The sequence below is a fragment of the Crocuta crocuta genome, unplaced genomic scaffold (genome assembly GCF_008692635.1).
Source record: "Crocuta crocuta isolate KB4526 unplaced genomic scaffold, BGI_CrCroc_1.0 scaffold290, whole genome shotgun sequence".
Taxonomy (NCBI): domain Eukaryota; kingdom Metazoa; phylum Chordata; class Mammalia; order Carnivora; family Hyaenidae; genus Crocuta; species Crocuta crocuta.
The window spans coordinates 3,167,898-3,177,107 of NW_027527429.1; the positions used below are offsets into that span (position 1 = coordinate 3,167,898).

The window sequence follows — 9,210 nt, forward strand, 5'->3', positions numbered from 1 at the left end:
GGTCACCCCGGGCAGGAGGAGGGGCTCTGGATCTTCTCTGGCACATCAGGGAGCCTGGCTCCCACGGGATGGAAGGAGCAGCAGTGGCCAGGGACAGTGTCACCGCGGCTCCACGGGACACGGCTCCACGTTGTGGCTGGCATCGGGGGAGTCTGCCTTTCTGGCATCATTTCCAATCCCCGCCCCCGGGCCCCAGCTCCCACACCAGCCAGAGGAAACTTCTGGAAACAGAAACAAGGGCCCCTAACCCCTGTGCTGCTCCCTCCAGCAGCTCTCTGGAATCTGCCCTCCTCTCAGACCTGCCTCCCACCCCCTCCCCCTCACTCCTCAGCCCCAGGCTCAGGGGTTCACTGCTGATTCCCGCACATGCCAAGTCCGACAGCACCCCGGGACCTTTGCACGCATGCAATGCCTTGTTCTTGTAATATCCCTTCCTGAGCAGCTCACCTGAGCGCTCGGCCGGCCCACCCTCACTTCCTGTCCACACAGCTCTCTTTGTGAACTGAGCTCCGCGGTCGTTGGCCTGTCCTCTGTCTCCACCCAATAAAGGCGCAAGCTCCGGGAAGACAGGCTCCATCTAAGAACGCTACAGGGGTGTCTTGCGCCCTACACGTGCCCGCCACGTGCAGGAGGTTGAAAATTGTCGGGCAAGAAGGCATAAAAGAATGCAGTCCTTGGGCCGGCCTGTCCTAACGTGCACAGCTCTGCCAGCAGCTCTGGGGACGCGCCCCTTCCTCCTGGGGGGCTGAAGAGCACTTGCTGCTGAGCAGCAGCAAGAGTGGGCGGTGGGTGCCGCTTTCTCGTGCAGCCCGAGGGGCAGACCCTCTCTTCCCTGCGGGTCCCCAGGGGTTGGGCAGCGCCGAGCCCAGTCACCTCGCTGTCCCTGGGACGTCCGGGCTCTGCCTTTTGACCTCTGTACGCTACGGACACACCCCTCACCCAGACTCAAGCCCTGGCCCCATGCCCAGGTCACAGTCGGCCCTGAGCCCCACGGCTGTCCCGAGCCTGCTTCTGGGACAGGCGCCGGCCACTTCCTGCAGGGCTGACAAGCCCGCGTGCCCCTCTCCACGGCCAGTGGGACGACGGCCGGGGTGGCGCGGCGGGCGATTCCCGCAGAAGCCCCAGCTCCCGTTCCGGCACCCTGGGCGGGCGCCCGGCTGCCCGGCCTTCAGGGCCCGCCACGGTCCCTCCCGGGGCTGGGGGCTACCTCGCTCTCCACCTGCTGAACCTCGGAGGCCGTCGCGGCCACCCTGTCTTCCAGCTCCAGCAGCATCTTGTCCGTGGGGCCGCCGGGCTGCACAAGCTCCTGAGGGTCCCGGGGGCTCGCTTCCCATCTGGGCGCTCGGCCTGCAGCCACGCACACCTAGGAGAGGGGGGCACGGTCATGGCTGCTGGCGGGGGTACCGCGGGGCTCCCCCAGGACGGGCCAGCCTACGACACTCTTTTCCTTTGAACTCAGAGCCGGCCGGCCGGCTGGCCAGCCGGGCGCTGGGGTCGGGGTGGCTTCCTGCCTGGGGCGGGCCAGTGGCCTGGTTACAAACCCTCAACTCCTGGCCCCGCCTCTGCCCAGGTCTTGCCACGTGCGCTCGGGGGGCCTCACCTCCCGGGCTGCCCCGGGAAGGTCCTGGATGGAGGTTTTCCTGTCCAGTCCTGCCTCTTCCTCCTTGCTCCCCTCCTCCTCGGACGAGGCCTCCTGGTCACTGATGTGGCTGGTCAGCTCCTCCAGCTTCCTCTTTAGGGTCTCTTCTTCTCTGTCGGCATCTGTGGGCTGGTGGCCGGTGAGACGCTGAAATGCACAAGCAGATCTGTGTTCAGTCGGTCCCCTGTGTGCCCCGTGCTCAGGGGCAGGTCTCCAGAGGCAGGCTGTGCGGGGTAGGGGACACTCCCGGACACTTCTTCCCCCTGACCCCAAACCAGGTCCCCAAGCCGAGAGGCTCGCTGGAGGACACAGTCCAGTCCCACCAGGCGCCCATCGCGGCAGACACCACATTCCCGAGCAGTGGAAGGCCGGCTAAGGCCACCGTCCATGACGTGAGCTGGGAAGGGTAAGCACGATGCCCATCTTGACACGGAAAGTTCTGGAACACCAAGGAAAAGCTGGGAGCGGTACCAGCAGAGAGGGTAAGGGGGGGAGTACAGCAGGGGAGGTGACGAATTCAGCAAGACAAGGGAGCTGCCTCTGAGGGGGGGTCTGACGTGTTCCCGCCGCCCCCCGTCGGCACAGGCGGGCGCAAATGCATCACGCCAGGCTGCTTGAAGTGAGTCGTTAGCTGGCCAGAGCCGGGGTCACCGGGGGTCGGCAGGGACCCCCAACTACCTGAACCAACTAAAAACAACTTCCTTGTGCCCTGAGTCACCAGCCTCTTGAGTCACCAGAGTCGCTCGGCTCCGGAGCAGGAGCCGAGAAATCAATCCCGCCCTTCCTTCCGGCCATTATCTCCTCCGTGGCTCACCTGGTTTTAAAAGGGACATTTAAAAGGCCCTTCGGGAGGGGAGGGAGCGTGTGCGGTGCCAGTAGGGAATTAGTTTGATCCCCACAGCACTGAGGGCTCTGAGCAGGCGAACCCGCCCCCCGCCCGGAAAAGAGCAGCTGAGGAACGTCAGCGCGGGGGTCTCTGTTAGGACTCGGCCCTCAGTCTGCGTGGCGGCCCGTAATCGAGCCCCCCCTCCCCCCCCCGACCCCGGCGGCACTGGGTGTCCGGAGGCGGCGATCGATGCCGGGGGAGGCGGGGGCAGTGTCCACAGACGGCTTCTGTCTCCCTGGAGCCATGTGTGTGGGACACGTGGCTGCCACCGCAGGTCCCAGGAAGAGTGTGACCCTGACGCCGTCACTGTCTAAGGTCACCGCCGAGTGGAAAAGAAGGAAAAGCATCCCGAAGTGCTTGCTCAGGGCAGAGGGGGGTGAGTGCACTGCTTCCAGAGACGGAGGGTGGGCACAGGAGGCCTTCCAGCCCGTGTCTCGTAGGACAGTCCTGGGTGGCATCCCAGGAGAGGGGGTCAGCTGTGCCCGAGGGCACGGACTCTGAGAGGCAGAGTTCAAGGCCTCCACATGTCCATCCTGCTGACATTTTCCAGCCCAATCACTGACGGTGGCTCCTCAAAACCCACGCAAGGCAGGGCTCCCTCCGCAAGTCGGCAGGTCGTGTCCTGGGGCTCGGCAGCGAGAGGACGGGGGTTGGAGGAGCCCCTAACCTTTCCTACGTCAGCTGAGGCCGGGGAGTGGCCGGCACCCCCACTCCGCCTGTGCCCTGAAGGTCCTGCCCCGTGCGGACCTGTGGCCGCACTTGGGGTGCTGGGAACAGGGGTTTGGGAAAGCCGGGCCCTGCCGGGCAGCCCCCCCCCCCCAGCAATGGTCCTGGGCGGCGCTGCTCCACCCACGGCAGGACTGTGAGTCAGGCTCCTCCTGGTTGTGAGGGCCCGGAAGGGGTGAGGGGGTGCCGGGAAGGCCCAAGTCCCCTGCAGAGCAGCCCCTCCCAGCTCCGGCCCCTCCCCTGCCCCTCACATCTGCGTCTTGAATTGCAGCGACCACACTGTCCGTGCACCACCTGCTTCCTGCCTTTTCTGAACACGCTGAACATCTCATCGGTCTCTCCACCTGGCGGCCCGGGGCTCAGTCCGGGGGTGCCCTGAAGGGAAGCTCGCCGGGGGCCTCCCCGACCGCTCGAACTTCCCTGGGGGAGGGTCCAGGAGGAGCCCTGTACCTGAGACCGGCCTGGGCTGAGCCACAGTTCAGAGCTCTCCATCCGAGCAGGGCCCTCTCTCCCTCACCCGCCCCTGGTTACAGGACGGCCCCGGCCTCACGACTTCATCTGTAGGACTCAAGACCTCGTCAGAGTCATTGATGAGTCTTCACCGGCCTAGCGGTCACCACGTTCTCATGTAAAGCGCTGCTGCCTTGCCCGCAGCAAAGTGCACTTGCTCAAACCGAAATCAGCTGTCTGTTAACGGGATCGGGTTTGAATTCTGTGAAGGAAACCTGGGTGCTCACGGGAGACTTGTGCCCGATTTTATAAATCAGGGGCTGCAATAGGAGGGAGTCTCACCAGCTCAACAGGTGTCACGCATTTTAAGTTACATTTTCTTAAAACCTGCATGAAGTCTGCTAAAGGTATAAAAGAATGGATTATTCCCCCTCTTGTAAACTACGCGATACCTGACAGGGTACACAGTAAACATTTTCATCACAAAGAATCGAGTACAGGGGCGTCTGGGCGGCTCAGTTGGTTAAGTGTCCGACTTCAGCTCAGGTCATGATCTCGCAGTTTGTGGGTTCGAGCCCTGCGTCGGGTTCTGTGCTGACAGCTCAGAGCGTGGAGCCTGCTTTAGATTCTGTGTCTCCCTCTCTCTCTGACCCTCCCCTGCTCAAGCGGTCTCTCTCAAAAATACAGAAACATTAAAAAAAACTTAAAATATCAGCAGCTTTGATTTCTCTGCCATGACTTGGTGTGAAGGTAGAAAGCCTCCTTCCAGAGAGGCGGCGAGAGCGGGCTCCTCTCCGCTGCCTTACCTGGCTCTCAGCGGGAGCGGGGTCCCTCCGTGTGGGGTGCTGGGGGGCCTCACTGTCAGCCCAGGTGTTCTCGTCGTCGTCGTAGGCCAGACACTGGGAGGCACACCACTCACTCCCGACGGCGCTCGGACCTTTGGAGGGAGAGCGGGTTTGAATTATTTGTGGTGAAAAGCCGAAAGCCAGAGGACACTTCTTTCCCAATAAAGAAAATCGAACGAGGTCAAAGAAACGAAGAGGGGCCCCTAAAATCACAGTAAGGGTGGGGCAGGTCACACGTCCCCACGCAAGGGGGACAGGAAACAGGCCCCTCGCGGTGGCCCTCGGAGAGTCGGAAGCCAGTGACACTGGTCGCTCCGGGCTGTTTCTCAGGCCTGACTCTCGGAGGGCAGGGAGCACCTACCGTGTGACCTGCACTGCTCGCCCTGGGCTCCGGCTGGGGGCGGGGGAAGCTCGCCGTCCCCACGGCCTCTCCCACGGCCCCAGGCAGCCTAGACGGCACCTCGAGGTGCGTCCAGGGTTGGCCGGCCGGGAGTCCAGGCGGGAGTGGCTTTGTAGGGCCCCACGGGAGCCGCGAGTTCGGCCAAGAACCTGAGTGCGCCTGGGGAGAGGGTCCCCGAGTCTCAGGGAAACTCCAGCCCCGGTGACATGTGGGGTTCAGCCTGGGACCCCGTGTGCTGGGGACACAGCCAGGCTGTGCCCGGACTCCACCCCCAGTGAGATTTTGACCCCATAGTCTGTGACGATTTGCTGGGCGGTAATACTTAGTGGATACGACCACCTCTTTACTGCCTAGAGCCATGCCGCACGTCAGGCGTGAGCCCCTCTTTACGAGAAGGAAACTGAGTCACGATGGAGAAGCGGGTGGATCAAGCGGCAGCCCACACTCCAGCACACCTCAGGCGGAGCACCCGCAGGCTGCCCGATGCACCCCGCGGACACAACGCGCCCAGACTCCAACACGTCCCCGTGAGGTGCTCCCGGTTAAGGGACGAGGTGCAGGCTGTGTGTCAGGGTCAAATAGGACAGCTCGCGGCTCAGAAAGCCGCGCTCAGAACTCAGCGTGGGTGGCCTCCCTCGGCCTCTCCGTCCCCGCCTGCCCCCCAGTGTGCGCGCTCAGGGAGCTCAGGGATCTCGGGGCAGGGGAGGGGCCCCCAAGTCTGCGCAAGTCCCCACCTACGACGTGTTCAATGTAGATCCATTTATCCCCTGTTTAGAGGGAACAACGGGCTGCAGACCAGGAGATCATGTCCCTGTGATATAATGAGGAGGGAAACGGACCGTGGACTGATGTCCTGGCAGGCGGGGTGTTAACCGCATTTCCCCGGCGGCTGGCCCCACGCCACCGCCACGTGGGGGCTCGTTAGGCTGCGCTGCCGCCCTGATCTCATTTGCTCCGACATCAGGAGGGGGTCTCCGCTCCTGAGCCCACACGCCCACAGGGCACAGGAAAAGACAGCCAGTCGGGATTTCATTACGAAGCAAACTGTCTGCCCACAAAATTACACTGAGCAAGTCTGGGTTCTGGGCACGTACAGAGCTCCTGAGTCACAGCTGGCGGCCAACGATGGGCCAGGGACGCGGTGCCCAAATGGAACCGTCCCCGAGCGTACCACCGTCCCCAAGGGCACTCTGGGTCTCCGTGTGCACCTTCCATCCCGAGGTGTCCATCGGTCCTCCAGTGTCCCATCCATCCCCAAGTGCACTCTCGGTCCCCAAACGTCCCATCCGCCCCCAGGTCTGGAGCTGCCCTGTTCCTTAGTCAGGAGTGTTGGTCAAGATGACCAGTGATCCTAATCATTTCAGGGCAATGTGTCCCCACCCAGGCCAGCTCCGCATCCTCCCTAAAAGGCAGGGCTAGAGCCGTGTGGCCAGTTGAGGCGGTAGTGCTGGACATGCTGGCTGTTATGAGGGAAGTCCCCACCCGGAGGAGGCAGGTGCTGATGGCGTCTGCCAGGCCTGCCCGTGCTGGACATCGTAGGGAAGGAGCGAGTTGCCACCCATCAGCCAGTGTGTCTGCAGCCTCAGGGCTGTGAGGCAGGCCAACCTCCCCCCCCTGCCACCCCTCAGCAAGGGTACTTACTGGGTGTGACAGCCAGTCCCAGGGCTGAGGTGCAGGCCTCTCCGGGGAGGCGGGGCTCCGTGAGGGTGTCCCGTCCGGCAGCTGAGAGGCTGTCTGTCTGCTCCTCTGGACGGGGGTGGCTTCCAGGGGCACCGACATCAGCCTCCTCCAGGACCACGGCCTCCCGGGAGGTGCCCTTCGCACGGGGTTCATCTGCAGGGGCCTGAGCACACGGGACCTGCCAGCTGTGGGACGGTTTCCCAGGAGGGGCAGCTCCTGGCATGTGGGTCTCTCCAGTCCCGGTCTTGAGGGCGTGCAGACGTCATCCGACTCACCCAACACCAGACACCCACCTGCTCTGCCCCCGGCAACTCAGTTCCCTTTAATGTCAGAAATTCGGGGCGGAAACCTTGAGTTCCCTACTCTGTCACATGTCCAGGGAAGCTGAAGCTCCCAGTACCTTGGGCGCCTCATCAAACAAGGAAGCTGAAGCCCATCTGACAGCCTGGGGGGCCCCGACCCACCCAGAGGCCGCACCCTTGAGGACATGGATGGGGAAGTTAGTTTTTTGGGGGGGTGCGTTTTTCTAACTGTGCGCACCCGCATACTCCTGGGAGACCAGGAGGGTAAGGGCGAGCGTGGCCAGGGCTCCCGGGCGCCCCTGGCTGCACCCCACCCGTCTCCCCGCCCTTCCTCAGGCCGGCAGAGGGTTCTCTCTGCTGTGCCACCGTCCCCGAGGAAACAAGGTGACGAGGGCTTCGGGAAGCCACGTGCCCCTCCTTCCCAGCGGAGGGGCAGGAAGGAAGCAGTCCTCAGGCCCGGAGGCCACGGGAAATGGAGACAGCAGTGGCTGGTCCGTCCTGTGGCCGGAGCAGGACCTGGGGCCCAGACACCTGTGGGGGGCGGCTGCCGGCCCTGCTGTGCCCTCCTGCAGCGCGGCCCACTGAGCCCCCGCTCTGGCCTGGTACCGCCAGACGGATGCCGTCAGGCCCGGGATCCAGGGCAGAAGCCTTTCCTCGGGCCCTCCCAAGTCACGGGGTCTCTGCCTTACTTCTGGGACAAGCAGCCAGCCCAAGTGCCCGGGCCCCCTCGTCTGTCCAGACTTAGACCCCACCCTGCACGCCCCTTCCCCAAGCTGCCAGCCCAGCTTCCGGGTCCTGGGCCCCCTCCCCACTCTCCCCTGGCCTGTGATGGACTGCCCCCGTTCCTTCCCAGGGCGCCGACCCCCACCTGGGGCTTGCGTATCTGAGTGCCCGGGAAGGACGGGGGCGGAAGCGAGAGCCCACCGACCTGCAGGCTGGCTGTGGCCATCGGGTCTGGGGGCAGAGACGGGGGGTGACCGCAGGACCGAGTCGAGTCGTCGGAGTCGGCCTCAAAGTCCAAGCCGTGAATGGAGAGGCGCTTCTTCTGAGCAGGTGCGGACGTGGGCAAGAAGATGAGGGTCAGGGTCAGCCTGGCAGAGAGGACCGGGGCCCTCGGCCTGCACGGGCGTGTCCACCCCCCACACAAGAAACAAACCCAAAGGAGCTCCACGCCCGCAGCAAGGGGCCCGCAGACCCCACCCTTCCAACTCCTGCAAGGCCTCCCAGGGGAGCAGAAGGGGAATCGAGCACTGAAGTGCCGCAGCCACAGGCGCCACGGCTTAGCGTGGGGGGTGGGCAGGCCGTCTGCTCGAGGGCTGACAGGCGCCTCTCTCCCTTGGGAGTGTCGGGGGCTTCAGACAAATGAGAGGCACCGCCGTGGGGGTGCAGAGGAGGGGGAGGGCTCCAGGTTTGCAGATGAAGGGCATGCATCTACTGAAATCCTCCCTCATGATGACCTTGATTCTTTAGAGGCACTGTATAGGGAATATTCCAGACTGGCGGGCACTCTTTATGCTCAGGAAGTGGCAGCCCTACAGCGTTCTCCCCGTAGACTGGCCAGACCGCTCGGTGTCCAATCCCAAGGACCATGGCCCCTCCCCGTGCCTCCATCCCTGTCTCGCTGCCCCAACCTGCTCCCCTTCCGTCACCCCACCCAGATGCTCATCTATCGCTAATGTAACTTAAAAATAAGTTTCTGTTCTGAAGCGAGACAAACACCAATAAAAGCAAGGCTCACGGCTGGCCGTAAAGAAAAGCACAAATGTTCACAGAGGGGAGTCTAAAGGGGCCTCACTTCCCTCAGAGGCGAGGGCCGCCTTGGGAGACACCAGCGCGCCCTCTGGGACCCGGCCTGCTCTGACAACTGCACGCGTGACCCCGGGACCCCGACCCACGGGCCGGGCAGGCTTCGCTGCTGGCTCTGCCCACCCCGCAGCCAGCTCCAGGGCCCCTGCTGGTGAGAGCACATGGTGAAAGCACGCGATTTGGTGCCCAGTGTCTCAGAGACTGGTGGGCACGGCAACGGGGGTGGGCTCTTGGAGCCCCTGCTGTGGTGGAGAGCGTGGTCAGCAAATCAGAACCCAAGGCTCCAGGTGGGGGAGGGGTGCGGGGGAGTCGGGGAAGGCTTACTTTGCTCCCAAGGGGCTGGGCCTGGGCCACTGTGTCCGGCTCTCCATCTTCTTCTGTCTGCTCACTGTCTCCACTTCCTTCTCCAGGGCTTGGCTCGGGCCCACCTGCAGCCGATACCTGCATGAGTCCCCCCAGGGAGGGAAGGACGGGGG

The 9,210-nt window shown here is 63.8% G+C and overlaps 1 protein-coding gene across 1 annotated transcript in view; it reads right to left on the reverse strand.

Moving 5' to 3' along the window:
* Window positions 1–9,210, reverse strand: part of MLPH (melanophilin) — a 38,649-nt gene that overhangs the window by 6,210 nt on the left and 23,229 nt on the right. Inside the window, exons 5-8 of the mRNA XM_077758746.1 lie at window positions 9,059–9,162; window positions 7,857–7,973; window positions 1,601–1,786; window positions 1,208–1,363 (exon numbers count right to left, since the gene is read on the reverse strand). Coding sequence (XP_077614872.1) covers window positions 1,208–1,363; window positions 1,601–1,786; window positions 7,857–7,973; window positions 9,059–9,162 — 563 coding nt within the window. The remainder of the gene's footprint in view (window positions 1–1,207; window positions 1,364–1,600; window positions 1,787–7,856; window positions 7,974–9,058; window positions 9,163–9,210) is intronic.